Here is a 16,548-nt window from a genome sequence, read left to right on the forward strand (position 1 = left end):
AACCCATCTTATTAGGTGCCTCTTATTAGGCCCAGATCTGAAACTGTACATTCTCATTTCCCAGGTCAAAGGTTTGCACCAGGGACATGTGGTCAGGGAATGGAAATAGAGACCATATATGAAGAAAGAGAAAGGTGCTCTGGAGAATGAGAGTGAGCTAGTGAGCTGGGAAAGGGCATACACTCCAGTGAGCAGCCAAGAGTCCTCATGACCCTTTACTGGTCATTAACATAGCACCCACCTCTCCCTCCATGCTCTGTTGTTCCGTGTAGCCCAGGCCAAGGGTTTCCAGTCCTCTGACAACTGGCTTCTTTTACCTTTAACATGGATTTTTCTATCCAATGTCCCTATTACACTGCTTCTCAGAGCTCTCCCTATGGGTACAGAAGGACAGTGCTGGGACAGGACCCAGGGACAAGTAAGTCCTCCTGGCAACTGCTCCAGGCTGGGGGAAGGAATCACATCTCCCTGAAAAACAGTAACTTCACTGGGACTCAGTTTCTTCATCTCCATAAGGGTAGCAGCAGCCTTCCACAGTGGGTAGCTTTAGCCTTGCTAATAAAACTTCTGGCCTTCACTTTGCACCTGCCAGGGGTTCCCTCCATGACAGCCAGGAAGGTTCTAACTAGAGCAGACCAACTAGAACCAGGAGAACAGGAAAGGGAGAAACCAGGCTGGAGAGATGGCTTAGCAGTTAAGGCACTTGCCTGTGAAGCCTAAAGACCCATGTTTGAGTCTCCAGATCCCACCTTACCCAGATGCACAAAGGTGAGGCAAGTGCAAGGTCGCACGTGCCCACTAGGTGGCGCAAGCGTCTGGAGTTCGATTGCATTGGCTGAGGTCCTGGCACACTTATTTCTCTTTCTCTGTCTCTCTCTCTCTAAATAAAAGGGGTGGGGGAGACACCTCATGTCTCAGGGTGTTGACAAGCTTCATTAGACTTTCCTAAAATTGTGCCAGTGGTGACCCAGCAGGAGAGAAGCAGCGCCCCTTCTGCAGGCCTGGCCCCTCTGTCACCATAGAGACTAGGGAACCTGAAGCTAGCTGGTGTGGTGGCGCACGCCTTTAATCCCAGCACTCAAGAGGCAGAGGTAGGAGGAACTCTATGAGTTCAAGGCCAGCTTGAGACTACATAGTGAATTCCAGGTCAGCCTGAGCTACAGTGAGACCCTGCCTCGAAAAACAAAAACAAACAAACAAAGCTTGAGGCTGTAGCCACGAGGGGGGCGAGTTCAGCGTCCCCACATGCCAGGCTGGCTGAGGATGTGCAGTGTCCACCTCGCCCGCCGTCTCCTCGGAAGCCTCAGGTTCCCCACCACTCAGAGGAGTGAAACGTGGGAAATCAGAATTTTGGTGAAGAAATCTGTGGGCCAAGGAAACAACAGACTAGTGAATGCTGGGGCAGAAGGCTCGCTGCATGTTATTGGCAAAAGGGAACTTTATAGAGCCAACCAGTACCGCCCCATTTTTGACTGTAGGAAAAATAAGCAAACAAGAATATTTATGTATACTTGCCAGGAGAAAAAAAAAAGAAAGAAAATTAAAATATGTTTCTGCTTGTTTCTTGGGAAAGGATTCTATGCCATCTTTATTCTCTTGTTTCTTTCTGAAATTCTGGCTAATGAGCCCAGATGACTTCTGCTGTAGGAGTCACACAGCTGCTGCGTCGGGTTTTCATTCCCTGGGACACTGCGTGAGGCTTATTCTTGTCCCCGGAGTAAGCCGGAAGGAAAGGTTCTGTTATTCTCTGGGCTCTCCAGAAGGGAATAGCGGGGTTCAGAGACACTAAGTGACCTGCCAAAGGCCAGCTTCAGAGAGTAGCAGAGCTAAACTGGACAACACCAGCCAAAGATCAGCCTCCAAATTCGCAGCATCTCATCGGCCCACGCCTGCCTCTCAGGACAAGCTGGCTCAGAAAGCTCTGTCTTCATAAGAAACCACAGAGGACAGATGGAGAGATGGCTTAGCGGTTAAGGCGCTTGCTTGCGAAGCCTGAGGACCCAAGTTCCACTCCCCAGTACGTACATAAAGCCAGATACACATGCTGGTGCGTTTGTCTGGAATTCGTTTGCAGTGACTAGGGGACCTGGCAGGTCCATTTTCTATCTCTCTGTATCTGCCTCTTTCTCAAGTAAATAAATAAAAATATTTTTGACAAAAAGAAGCCAGAAAGGAAAAATGCAATAAACCTTGATGTGTCTACTACCTAGCTTCAAGGAACTCTTTCAAAGGGGAGGGGGGGGGTCAGGAGAGAAACCAGGGGTACCCTACCTGCCTACGCATGCACGCACGCGCGTGCGTGAGTACGTACGCCGCACATGCGCACATGTTCCTGCGCGCAGGGTCCTGCCTGCAATGGGGCAGCCTTTGGGCTGGTCCCCAACGTTGGCGGGGGAACCGCAGCCGCTCTCCTCCTCCCGCCCCCACGGTGCCTTCCTCCTCCCCGCCTTCTACCGAGTTGCGTTGCCTCAGCTCGCCCTTTTCTAGTCCTCAGTTTCTCCGCCAAGGCCTCGAGGTTTTGACAGCTCTGGAGGATGAGGGCGGACGTGGCCTGGCGCCCTGACAACGCACCGAAATGGTCAACCCTGGTACTGCTGGCTCTCATGGGCACAGCCGTGACAGTGGCCACCAACCCTGGCTTCATGGCCAGGATCTCTCAGAAGGGCCTGGACTTCGGTAATTGGATGCCTTCCTTCTCGGCTCCCCCACCCCCGCCCACCCGAGCGTTTATTGAGCACCCACTGTGTGCAGCCCTTTAAATCCAGCGCCTGGCATGCCCACAGCTCTGTGCTCCTGTTTTACATAGGAAGGAACTGAGGCAGCAGATCACAGGGCTGAGAAGTGCGAGAGCTGGGAGAGTGCCATAGGTCTGAAGGGTTCCAAGTGCCAGGCCCCTGACGGTCCTCATGGTCCCCTTCCCCAAGTCTGGCTTCTAGAAACTTCTCTTTCTTTCCAGTGTCTGTTCTCTGCCTCGTTTTCCTGTAGAATGAGGAGACTCGGGGAAGTGGCAGCCATACTGTGTACAACACCCTACTGGGTGACCCAGGCAGGGTCCCTCCCTCCGGGCCACTCGTCCAGCCCAGGCAGAGGGGAGAGGGACAGGACATAGCCCTGACTGACCTGCTTTGCTGCCAGGCTCCCACTGCAGGCCTGAGTGGGACGCAGCGCTCCTGGGGACCCTTGCAGAGGGAAGTGGTGCGCTCTTGCATTCGAGCTCAGCGCAAGCCTCCCTGGGACCCAGTTTGGGGCTTCTCAGTGCTGCCTCCGGTGGCAGACAGAGGAACTGCAGAGCAGTGGGTGTTCCCAGCCCCAGGGATACAAACTCTGGGGAGGCAGCGGCTCTGCTGGGGGGTTTTTGGTTTCCCAGGACAAGACTCAAGGGACCTGCTGTCCCACTCCCGCCTCCCACCCCACCTCCTAGTCCTTTTCCAGACCAGGCAGGACATCTCAGAACCGTAGAGATGCAGACAGAGCTCCTTCCACCAAAAACTACCAGGAAAGAGTATGATGTCACTCACACCCACAGCTGGTGTGTGTGTGTGTGTGTGTGTGTGTGTGTGTGTGTATGCACGCGCACGCCTGTGCATGTGTGAAAGCTTCTGCGAACACAGGCTTAGCCACAGACTTTAAGCCCACAAGTCCCTCCCTATGCTTTCATAGCTGCCTCAGTTTCCCTCTCACGAACCGTGTGTAACCAGAGGAATTACTGAAATGCAGTCATGCCTCCCACCGGGTTCTCACACTCGGGAAGCTTCCTAGCACCTCCACTGTGACCTTTCTGTGTGCCCTTTGAGCCTCTTCGTAGCCTGGCTCCTGGAGAATAGCTTTTAAAAAGTATGTATATATTTGAGCCAGGCGTGGTGGCGCATGCTTTAATCCCAGCACTCGGGAGGCAGAAGTAGGAGGATCACCATGAGTTCAAGGCCACCCTGAGACTACATAGTGAATTCCGGGTCAGCCTGGGCTAGAGTGAGACCCTATCTCGAAAAATCAAATATATATATATATATATATATATATATTTGAGACGGAAAACGGAGAAAGAGGCAGATAAGAGAGAGAATGGGTGCACCAGGGCATCTTGCCACTGCAAATGAACTCCAGGTGCACGTGCCACTTTGTGCATCTGGCTTTATGTGGGTACTGGGGAACTGAACCCAGGTATGAGTTTTTGCAAGCAATCCCTTCAAGCCCTGAATCATCTCTCCAGCCCTTTTAAGGCCCCAGAAGGGCAACCGCTGGACATAAGCTCCTGGGCCAGGAGGCCCGAGTTGCAGTCCTGCCTCCATCACGTGTCAGCTGTGGACTCTTGAGCAAAGCCCTTGGCCTTCGTGAGTCTCAGTCTCCTGATCTGTGGCATGGGGGTAGTGGCAGTGAGAGGTTGCTCAGCAGAGCCAAGAACAGTGGTAGACCCAGAGGAAGAGCAGATACGTTTCGTCACTGGGGTTGTAGGCTGCGATTGTTTGCAAGCTCCATCTTGGAAAACATCATGCCCGCCTCCTTCTCCTCTCTCATTTTGCTCCTCTCTTCTTGTGTGACCTGTGTGTTTGTTGACTGGTTTCTCGATGCTCTCAGCTGCATACCGGCTGATAGCAGGAATTCTGCCTTTGGGACAGTCATTTGTTTATCCAACAAATAGTCAATGCCAGGCACTGTGGTAAATGCCTGAGACACATTAATACATAAAACTGACATTGCTGCCAGCCTCCAGGGATTGCCATCTAGCTTGGGAGGGTGACATTAATCAGTCACGTGAGCAGATGCAGAATTTCAAGCAGAACCTTCCATGGCATTGTGAGCATGTTAGCAAAAGGGGGGGGGGGAATTCTCTAGTTTACTGTGCCAGCGAAGCTTCCTGAAGAAATGGTGATGGAACTGAGTAGGAGCTGAACAGGGCAGCATTGAAGAAGAGTTTCCCAAGCAGCAGAAGTGTGCAAAGGTCCTGCGGAGAGGGCTGGGGAGATGGCTCAACAGTTAAGCCACTTGACCCATGTTCTATTCCCCAGGACCCACATAAAGCCAGATGCAGAAAGTGGCACATTCATCTGGAGTTTGTTTGCAGTGGCTAGAGGCCCTGGCGCACTCTTTCTCCCTCCTTGTAAATAAACAAATGAAATACTTTAAAAAAAAATACCAAAAGGGCTGGAGAGATGGTCCAGTGGTTGAGGTGCTTGTCTGTGACGCCTAAGAACTCATATTCAAATCTCCAGGTCCCACATAGCCAGACACACAGTGATGCAAGCAGGCAATGTCACACATGCAAACAAGGGGACACACACATCTGGAGTTCACAGCAGGCTGGAGTTCATGGCGCACCCATTCTGTCTCTCTCTCTCTCTCTCTCTCTCGCTCTCGCTCTCACCCTCACTTTCTCTGCCTCTTTCTGTCTCTTAAAATGAAAATAATTCTTAAAAATACAAAAATGGTCCTGTGGAGAAATCCCAAAGGCCAGAGAAGTGGGGTATCAGTGCAAGCACCGTCCTGAGCAAGGCATGGAGTAGAAAGTTTGACTGGCTGTGGGGTGGCGACTGTTAAAAATACCAGGACAGGGCTGGAGAGATGGCTTAGTGGTTAAGCGCTTGCCTGTGAAGCCTAAGGACCCCGGTTCGAGGCTCGGTTCCCCAGGTCCCACGTTAGCCAGATGCACAAGGGGGCGCACGCGTCTGGAGTTCGTTTGCAGAGGCTGGAAGCTCTGGCGCGCCCATTCTCTCTCTCTCCCTCTGTCTTTCTCTCTGTGTCTGTCGCTCTCAAATAAATTAAAAAAAAAAAATACCAGGACACACACACGCACACACACGCACACGCACACACATTACAGCCCACAGACTCAATGTGTCCTGCTGTGTGAGCTAAGAAGGTTCTTGTTTTCTTTTTTTTTTTTTTTTTTAGTCAGGTTCTCTCTATGGAGCCTTGAACTCAAGATCCTCCTGCCTCAGCCTCCCCTTGCTGGGATTAGCGGTACACATCACCACACTGAAGAACTGTGAGCACTGGAGTTAGGAGTCCCAGTGCTCACATAAGTGCCTGGTGGCCATGGCTACTGACCTATAGTCCCATCACTCAAGAGGCAGGGGACTCCTAGGGCAAGCTGGCTGGTTAGACTAGCTGAATCAGTGAGCTCTGGGCTCAAGTCTCAGTAAATTTTCTGTCTCAGTAAATAAGGTGGAGGAAGACACCTGACCTCAACCTTTGACCTACACAGACACACACATAAGTACACCACAAGCATAGACACACACACACACACACACACACACACAAAGGACAGTTTTGCATTTTAAATACCAGTTACAGTGTTCACAATCCAGGGCTGGGATACAGTCACCTTTGTTTCTTTGCCTGTTGTCCAGGACTGCTTTTACCCAGTGACGTCAGAGTGACATAGTGTGGACAGAGGCCAATGGGCTACAGGGCTAGAAGGGTTTACTGTCTGGCTCTTTATGGAACCTCCTCAGGGGCCCTTGCTGTGATCCCTGCCAGTTCCACTGTCCTGGCTGAGACAGGCCCAAGCGTTTAGAGAGTCCGGGGCTTCCATCCCTGCTGCTGTGCTGAGCGTGACGGTGTCCCTCTCCACTCTGTCCCCCAGCCTGCATTCAGGGAGTGGCCGTGCTGCAGAAGGCACTGGAGGACATCCACATTCCCAACTTCTCTGGAATCTTTAAGGTCAAGCATCTTGGCAAAGGCCAGTACAACTTCTACAGGTGGGGCTCACTGTGGCTTTGGCCTCAGGATGCGGGACACCAAGACTGTCGCAGTTACCCTCCCATGGCCGAGACAAAACGCCCAACCACGAGCAGTTAATGGAAGGAGCGGGTTCATTGTGGCTTGAGGGGAAGTCTCACCATGGCAGAGCGGACAGCAAGGCCTCACATCTTGTTATGTCAGCTGGGAGGAAGCAGCCTGAGTACTGACTGGGCTTTGAGCTGAGCTAGATCCCTCCAGAGCCCATCCCCGGTAACACGCCTCCTCCAGCAAGGCTCTGCCTCTCAAGGCCCCACAACCTTTCCAAATTGCCACCAGCTGGGGGCCAAGTTCTCAGAATACATGAGTCTATGGGTGACATTTCATTCACACCACTACAAATACCTAGAGTCCCACAGCCACAAAATCCTTGCATCACAAAGTTTAGATTCCAAAGCCATCTCAAGGGGACCCTCCACCCCAACCTGAGCCTGAAGGAAGCCACCAAAATTTTCTTTCCAGCATTTACCATGATTCCCAAGGGAGACAGAGTAAAACCTAAAACTGTGTGTTAGGCACATGTATCTGTTAGGACATGGGTTGGGGGTTTCAGGACAGAACACCTCATCCCAGTGGCCCAAGCCAGAATGTATTTGGCTCATACAACTGAGGAGACCAGCTTTAGGTCCCAGTTGATCCAGGCTCAAATGTCATTAGACTAGGCTCAGGGTCTGACTGAGAGTCCTAGTTCTTAGTGTCCCATCTAGAGACAAGAGTGCCACCTGTAACCCTGTTACAATCTCCCCAGCACACAGTCCCATATACTCTGATTGGCCTGGCTTAGACCACATGCATGCCCTGAACCAATCACCGGGGAGAGTAAAATAGAAAACACAATTGGCCGAGCCTGTCCCCAAGCTCTACCCCTAAAGACAGAAGTAAGGTGGGTTTTCTTGTGTAGCATGGACTAGGTGGAGAGAGGGGAATCCCCAAAGCAAACTGGCAGTTCTGCTATCCTGAGAAGGAGATGAGGCTGTTAGGAAAGAAACTCACAATTGTCACCTACAGAATTGAACACCCTGACCCATTCAACAAACACTGTGAGCACCTACAGTGAGAATGGATAGATACATCCCACCCTTAATACGGAAGCCACAGTCAAGGGCTCAGCATCTTTCACCTGCACTGATTGTGCACCCCATGAAATAATGGTGTCCATTGTACACCTGAAGAGATTGCAGCTCGGGGTGACTGACCCACCCAGGGTCACACAACCATGGGTTGAGAAGTGGAGTTCACTCGTTGAAAGCCAGCCTCCCCATTGCCACCACCCCTACGTTTGCCATGCTACTTTCCCCGGAACAGGCAGGCAAAGACCAGGAAGCTGACCCGACTTTTCTCTTCTACAGTATCACTGTGGATAGATTCCAGCTTCCCCGTCCCCAGGTCAAACTGCAGCCCAACAATGGCCTCCAGATGTCCATCCACAATGCCAGCATCAGGATCAGTGGGAAATGGAAGGCGAAGAAGAACTTCCTGTGCGTCTGCCTGGGGGACTGATGGGTGAAGCAGTGGCCTCTAGGGGCATCAGAGTCAGGGTGGTTTGGAATGCCCCACTTTCTGCCTTGCCCATTGTCAGGTGCCGCCACCGGGTTTCTTTAGGGGGTTGATTTCCCACTTGAGAATACTCTGACAGAAGCCTGGGTGGACAGTTGAGTGCTTTTTCTTGTCCCAGGCCAACTTGGTGTGTGTAGCTCAGAAGAGAGAGCTGAGTGGGACCTTTTGTTTATTCCCTGTAGCAGCCAGCTACTGTTGCATAACAAACATCCCAAGCTCAGTGACTCAAAACAACCACCCTGCTGCATTATCTGTATTTGAATGTCAGCTCTGAAAGGCAGATCCTTCTCTAAGGTCCAAATATCAGACAAAAGCAGTTTAAGGGAAGAAGGGTTTATTTGGGTTCTCAGTTTCAGGGAATACAGTCCATCATGGTGGCAGGAACAGGATGCCAGCTGTTCACATTGTATCCACAGTCAGGAAGCAGAGAGAGTGAACAGAAAATAAGGTGGGGGCTGTAAAACTGTCCAACCTGCCCTCAGTGACCTACTTCTTCCAGCAAGGCTCTGCCTTTTAAAAGTTCCACAGCCTCCCCAAACAGTGCCACCTGCTGGGAATCAAGTGTTCAAACACAAGAACCTGTAGGGGGACATTTCACATTCAAGCCACAACAGTGGCAAAGAGTGGATGTCTCCTGCCAAGAGGGGTCAGTTAATTAACATCATTAATTAATGGGGTGGAAATTGCTTAAAAGTCATTGGCTCCAAACACTCACATTTAGAGTGACACAAACCGAGACACACACGATGGGGTTCCACTGCCTGTCCAGGGTCTGGACAGGAAACAGAAGCCCAGAAAGTTTAGGAAGCATGCACAAAGCCACACAGCAAGGGCCAGGCAGACACAGGCCCAGACTTCAGGTTACAATAACTACCATTCAGTTCTGTGTGGCCTTGAACAAGCTGCCTCTTCTTTCTGGCCTCCACCAGCCCCCTGGAGTGGGAAACAACAGGGAACCTGCTGTCCAGCACTGATGTGAGGTACTGGGACGAAAGCACTCCTCCAGGTTACCTCCTCTGTGTCTTTCTTCAGCAAAGCTGGTGGCATGTTTGGCCTGAACATTGAAGGTGTCTCCATCTCAGCGGAGCTGAAGCTGGGCAGGAAGCCCTCCACAGGCTACATCACAGTCACCTGCTCGCGCTGCATCAACCACATCGACAGTGTCCACCTGCGCATCTCAGGCAGCAAACTGGGGTATGTCTCCTGGGACTGTGGTGGGAGAAGGGGTCCTGGAGGAGGTTGTCCCCCGAATCCCTGCCATCAAGAAACTCAGTGAGGCCTTATCAGTGCTCAGTGGGGATGGGGCAGGGCCACAAAGGGTAGACATTATTGTCCCTGCATCAAGGTACAGGTCACTCAATATTCACTTAGCCCTGAGCACGTTCTGTACCCCAGGCTCATGCAGAGCACTCCATTATAGAATTCACACCCTAAACCTGTAAGCATTCATCCACGCATCCCACAATCACCTAATGAAAGTCCACTCTGTGCCAGGCCCAGGCAACCTGGGCAGGAAACCCACAGGCACCAATAAAAATTCAGCAGCAAGGCTAGAGAAATGGCTTAGCAGTTACGGCACTTGCCTGCAAAGCCTAAGGACCCATGTTTGATCACTCTCCAGATCCCACATAAGCCAGACACATAAAGGTGAGACAAGTGCAAAATTACACATGCCCACTAGGTGGCGCAAGTGTCTGGCATGTGATTGCAGTGGCCGAGGCCCTGGTGCACCTGTGTGTGTGTGTGTGTGTGTGTGTGTTTCTGCCACTCTCTCTTGCTCTTAAAAAAAACAACTCAGCAGCAGCTAAGTGTGGTGCACACCTTTAATCCCAGCACTTGGGAGGCAGAGGTAGAAGGATCACTGTGAGTTCGAGGCAACCCTGGGACTACATAGTAAGTTCCAGGTCCGCCTGGGCTAGAGTGAAACCCTACCTTAGAAAGCCAAAAAAAAAAAAAATCTCAGCAGCAAGCTATAGCAACTAGACCCATCTCATGCGACGCACACAGTGAAGTTGGTCTATTAATCCTACTTTCCAAGGCCCAGAATGGAGAGAAAATAATGTTTCCATAGCTACTGAGTGATCAGCTCTGTTCTAGTGTGAACTCAGACTCTCAGCCCCATTCTCTTAAAGGCCCTGGCCCAGTGGGGGCCACAGTCACTTCAACGAGTCAATGAACAGTTTACTTATAAAGTGTAAAAGGGCATAAATACTAAGAGAAGGTACAGGACGCTGTGAACACAGAACAGGAGGCTCTGGTCCCATCTGGGGGCTGGAGGAAATGACATTTGAACTGAGATGGGAAGACTCAGTAGGTGGCGGTCATTAGATAGACGTGGGGACAGGGGGTGTTTGGGCAATGGGAACAACAGGTACCGAGGCAGTGTGGGAGGGAGCAGAGGTTCCAGGGGACGAGGCAGACCATCCTGGATGGTGTGCAGGGAGATGGGTATAGGGTTTGGGCAGGAGCTGGCCTGCAGCTATTAAGGAAATAATAACATACAGCAAAAAAATTAAAAAAAAAAAAAGAAGTAGGTCACTGTCCCCACATGTCAACCTTCAGGTGGCTGATCCGTCTCTTCCACAATAAAATCGAGTCTTCACTGCGAAACATCATCCATAACAAGGTAAGAGGGCTCAGAGGCTTCCCCCACCCCCATGGCCAAGAGCCATCCACCTTCAATTCTGAAACCACAAGCCCAGCCCCAGAGACCCACGGGGCACTGTGTGCATTACGGAGGAGCCCGCAGAGATCACAGGAGAGGGCCGCCTCCCGCCCGCAGTGACCCTTCCCGTACCGCCTGCTGGCCTCCGGCTTCTCCCCGCTGACCTGCTTGTCCACCGCACTGGCCTCCCTCCGCCTCACAGCACACACCACTGAGGACGTGGAGCAGGGTGCTGCACGCTGGCCGCGCTGCCACTCCCGTCTCAGCCTCTCCACACCACCTTCTTCCACCGTTGAGCTAGTTTTCCCTTAACAACCAATCCTCAGGGTCACCCGGGTCTGTGTCAGAGGCCAGTGAGCTTCCAGTGGGCAGCCGTTGAGGGTTTTAGACAGGTGGGTGATGTGATGAGATCCGCACTGTCGTGTGGATGACTGGGGAGGCCAAGAGTTGGGGCAGGAGACCACGGGAGGGTGCAGCCTGGTGGGCTTTCTTGTTACAGGTAGGAAATATCCACCAAAAGGGGCAATCTACTGGGGAACAAAAAAACTGTTAAAACTTTACAGAAAGGAAATTCATCTGGGTGTGGCAGCAGTGTATGTCTGTAATTCCAGCACTGCAGAGGCAGATGTGTGGGGGGTCAGCGTCAGTGCAAGTTGGAGGCCAGCCTAGTCTATACACTAAGTTCCAGAGCAGCTAGGGTGATATAGCAAGACTTTCTCGGGGGTGGGGGGGAGAGAAAGAAAGAGAGAGAAATTCATACATGGCTATCAAGAAGCCTAACAGCCTATAATAGAACTGGTTAGTGGGCCAGAGAGATGACTCAGTGGCTAAGGCACTTGTTGGCAAAGCCAAAGGACCCAGGTTCAATTCCCCAGTACCCTCATAAGCCAGATGCATAAAGTGATGCATGCATCTGGAGCTCATTTGCAGCAACTAGAGGTCCTGATGTGCCCATTCTCTCTCTATCTATCTGCCTCTCTCTATCTCTCTCCCTCTCTCTCTCTCATAAATAAATAGAACTGGTTAGGGTCAGAATCCCTGGATGAGGAGCTAGGTCCCCTTGAACAAGTGACTTGACCTTTCTGAGCCTCAGTATCCCTGTCTGTAAAGTGGGGTCCCAAACACTTCCTTCATTAAGGTGGGGCCATAAGATGATGTAGAACACATGTCCCCCTGGACTGGGCACCATAGCAGCATCCTGTGTCACTAAGTCTAAGAGGTAGGTTGAGATAAACTTAGCTCCACCAACAATTATTTCTTCCTTTTAACATTTTTTTTTTTATTTGAGAGAGAGAGAGAATAGGTGTATCAGGGCCTCCAACCACTGCAAATAGACTCCAGATGCATGCCTCTGGCCCTGGGGAATTGAACCTGGGTCCTTTGGCTTTGCAGGCAAATGCCTTAACCACTAAGCCATCTCTCCAACCCAGATTATTTCTTGCTGCCATTAGGAGGGGCCCACTAGAAAGTGTGGAGATGATGGTGAGAGTGAAGAGGTGCCCCCCCACACACACTGGTGTACCTTGGCAAGATGCCCTCTATATGCTTTCTAGCCCTGAGTCCTCAAGAGGGAGGTGACACCATTTCCCCCATTTTCCTGCAGAGTGACCTTAGGGAGTATCAGCAGAGCCGAGCTGTGCGCCTGCCTGGCAGGAGGCCTGGACTGAGGGCCCAGGAGTGAGGCATGGCCACCAGCAGGGCAGGAAGTGGCCTGGAGCTCGAGCGTCAGCTGGAGATTGGCCAAGGCAGCGGGCAGGCGCGGGGCAGGGCAGATGAGGAAGGGAGCTGGTAGCAGTGAGCCAGGCTCCATGCCAGACTTGCAGCTTTTGACCAGTGGGTGATCAGGACAGTACTAGTGAGTGTCCCATTGTTCTCTTGTCCCCTCTCAGCCTGGGCTACCGGGAGAGGCCGCATAGGGGCCCTGGAGGGGGACATTCCATGTGCTCTCGGGACCTCCAGAGTGCCACGTGACAGAGGCGCGCAGGGGAAGCCAGCGTCCTCCTCTCTCCCTTCTTCCCCTCTCCTCCCCTCTTTCCCTCCCTCCTTCCTCCTTTGGGCTGAAAGCTGGTGAGAGCCATATTCTAGGAAGAGTGGAGATGACTTCTTGGGGCTTCCCTCCATCCCTTGCAAGTGTGGGAACCAGATTGGGGCAGGCAGTCTATGGGGAGGGGGGTAGTCCTCGGCAGCAAAGCAAGAGGGAGGGGCCAGAAAGGGTGTCTTAAAGAGTAGTCAGTACTGGGGGCAGCTGGGCTCATCCCTTCTTGGATGTGGGACGGGGTGCAGCTTCTCCTGAGGAATGTGGCCTGTGGTGGGCTTGAGGAGAGCGCCCAGAAAAGGGGCAGCCAGGAGCCCATGCCCAAGGCTCAGCGGCTCGGGGAAAGTGGAGGAGCGAGTCCTCCCTCAAAGGACAGGGAGAGCGGAGGCCACAAGGTCTCCTGCAGCCATGGGCAGCCAGGAGACGAGGGGAGAAATGTGTCAGTCCAGTCCCTGCCAGTTGGAGGAAGCTGTGGCCTACGTTCCGTCCGTCTTGTTGCTCACAAACAAACGGTCCCAACATGATGAGCTCTTCTTATAAGCATATAATAATTATATAAAATGATGGGTTTCATGATGAGATTTTCATCCATGTATGTATCATACTTCAATTGTATTCAGCACCCTATTGCCGTCTTACTTCCCCCTCCCCTAGTCCTCTTCCTCTTCCCAAACAATCCCACTTTTGTTCTCATGACTTTTTCTACATCCTAGATTCTACATATGAGAGAGAACTTGGAATGTTTGGTCTCCGAGTCTGGTTTATTTCACTTAGCATAATCTCTAGTCCCATCCACTTTCCTACAAGTGACATAATGTTATTCTTTATAGCTGAGTAAAATGCTATTGTGTATAAATGCCACATTTTCATATGTGGGTGTTTTTTTTTTTGTTCATTTTTATTTATTTATTTGAGAGCGACAGAGAGAGAAAGAGGCAGATAGAGAGAGAGCGAGAGAATGGGCGCACCAGGGCCTCCAGCCACTGCAAACGAACTCCAGACGCGTGCACCCCCTTGTGCATCTGGCTAACGTGGGTCCTGGAGAATCAAGCCTCGAACCAGGGTCCTTAGGCTTCACAGGCAAGCATTTAGCCGCTAAGCCATCTCTCCTGACCTTGTGGGTGTGTTTTTTATTTGCAAGCAGAGAGAGAGAATGGGCACACCAAGGCCTCCAGCCACTGCAAACTAACTTCAGACACATGCACCACCTTGTGCATCTGGCTTATGTAGGCACTGGGGAATTGAACCTGGATCTTTAGGCTTTGCAGGCAAGCACCTTAACTGCTAAGCCATCTCTCTTCAGCCCCTGTTTTTAGATCTTCAAGAAACCTACACACTGGCTTCCATAGTGGCTGTACTAGTTCACATCCCCACCAGCAGTATAGAAGAGTTCCTCTTTGGGGCTGGAGGGATGGCTTAGCGGTTAAGGCACATGCCTGTGAAGCCTAAGAACCCAGGTTCAATTCTCCAGGTCCTACGTAAGCCACATGCACAAGGGGGCATACATGTCTGGAGTTTGTTGGCAATGGCTGGAGGCCCTGGCGCTCCCATTCTCTCTCTCCCTCTCTCTGCCTCTTTCTCTGTCTCTCTCTCAAATAAACAAATAAAAATAAAGTTAAAAAAAAACAACTTTATAAAAAAAAAGAGTTCCTCTTTGTCCTCCATCCTCTCCCTCATTGGTTGTCATTGTTTTCTTCTTTTTGTAAGGTATAATTTTATTATTGGCAACTTCTATACTTAAATAAGCCATGATAATTTCCTCCCCTTCCCCCACTTTCCCCTTCACAACTCCACTCTCCATCATATACCCTCCCTCTCTCTGTTGGTCTCTCTTTTACTTTGATGTCATTGTCTTTTTCTCCTATTATGAGGTGAAGGTATTGCTAGGCACTGCAAGGTGGATGTCAACGCCAGTTTCTGTCTGGACAGTTGTATTGTAAGGAGTCCTACCCTTCCTTTGACTCTTACATTCTTTCCACCACCTCTTCCACAATGGACCCTGAGTCTTGGAGGGTGTAATAGAGATGTTTCAGTGTTGGACACTCCTCCATCACTTCTTCTCAGCACTATGTTGACTTTTGGGTCATCCCAGTAGTCAACACCTTCTTTTGGAGTGGCTTCCAACAATCTCACCAATGCTGAGTGCCCACCTCGATCCCTCCGTGTTTTGCTGCGGGGCTGCTGTTCTGATCACCTGTGCTGGATGCCCTGCCCCTGGGGTCTTGAAGGCGTCCTCTGGAGTTCATGGTTGGGGGATGGGAGAGTGCAGGAAGCCTAGAGTTGCCTGGAGTTGTACTGGAACTGCTCAGCTGGTCCCACCTGGCCCTTCCAGCAGCTCCTTAGCTGATCTCTGCTGTCTCCCCACGAGGTTTGATGAGGCTGCAAAATCCCCCTGTTCGGTCTTTGCTCCTGCAGCTCGGCGCTGGGCCAGGCAGACACACAAGCACTTCTGTGGGGTTCTGGCCAGTTTCCTTCTTTCTGGTAGATCTTGGTCTCTCCTGCTGCTCTACTGTGGCCAGTCAAATCCTATACCCCTTCACTTTTTGGAAGGAAAGTGTATTTTGCTGTGGTTTTGCTTAAATCCCTCCCTAGGCTGGCTCGGTGTGACTCCTATGCCGCCACCTTACCCAGAAGTCCTCATTCGTCTTCTCGCTGATGGCCATTCTGACGGGGTGGGAACGGATCTTGTGGTGGTTTTCCATTGTCGTTGGTCCCCTTCCCCTTAGCGTAGTTTGGATTTGCATTTCCCTGATGCTAAGGATGCCAGACACTTTTTCATGTGTTTATTGCCAATTTCTACTTCTTTTGAAAAATGTCTGTTCAGTTCATTTTCCCCTTTCTTGTTTGAATGATCTATTCTTTTGATTTTTTTCAAGTTCTTTATAGATGCTATCTCCTCTCAGATGAACCTCAATAGATCTGTAACAGGCACTGAGACCGCACTAGTAGTAAGGACTCTCCCCATGAGGAAAAGCCCAGGACCTGAGGGATTCACTGCTGCATGCCCCAGCCCCTTTCCAAGAGGAGCTCCCACAGCGCTTCTCCCGGGCAGGGGGTGGAATATTTGATTATTCATTTGAAATCTCTCTGCTTTGTTAAAGTGATCGTTCACAGTGGTAAGCTTCCCTCCTAGAACTCTTTGTCATATCTCAAAGGTTCTGGTAAACTGTGCTTTCCATCGAGCCTCAAAATTTTTAAATCTCCTTGCTGATTTCTTCAGTCATCCAGATTGTTCAATCTTCATGTGTCTGTGTCGTTTCTCCTGCAATGGAGTCATAGTTTTATTGCACTATGATCTAATAAGAAAACGAAGTTATTTGTTGTTTTTAATTTTATTTGTTTATTTGAAAGAGCAAGACAGAGAATAACAGGCAGACAGAGAGAGTGAGTATGGGCATGCCAGGGCTGTGTGCCACTGCAAATAAATTTCAGATGCATGTGCCACATAGTGCATCTGGCTTTACATGGGTACTAGGGAAAAGAATCTAGGCTATCAGGCCTTTCAACCAAGCACCTTTAAGTGCTGAGCCATCTCTCTAGCTCTGGTGTG

General features: G+C 50.9%; 1 protein-coding gene across 1 annotated transcript in view; it reads left to right on the forward strand.

Annotated features, from left to right (window-relative positions):
- Positions 1-2,534: 2,534 nt before the first annotated feature.
- Bpi (bactericidal permeability increasing protein) overlaps positions 2,535-16,548 on the forward strand; it is a 46,897-nt gene continuing 32,883 nt past the window's right edge. The window contains exons 1-5 of the mRNA XM_045157319.1: positions 2,535-2,676; positions 6,587-6,701; positions 8,091-8,219; positions 9,331-9,492; positions 10,861-10,924. Coding sequence (XP_045013254.1) covers positions 2,535-2,676; positions 6,587-6,701; positions 8,091-8,219; positions 9,331-9,492; positions 10,861-10,924 — 612 coding nt within the window. The remainder of the gene's footprint in view (positions 2,677-6,586; positions 6,702-8,090; positions 8,220-9,330; positions 9,493-10,860; positions 10,925-16,548) is intronic.

The sequence above is a fragment of the Jaculus jaculus genome, chromosome 8, assembly GCF_020740685.1.
Source record: "Jaculus jaculus isolate mJacJac1 chromosome 8, mJacJac1.mat.Y.cur, whole genome shotgun sequence".
In the NCBI taxonomy this organism is placed as follows: Eukaryota; Metazoa; Chordata; class Mammalia; order Rodentia; family Dipodidae; genus Jaculus; species Jaculus jaculus.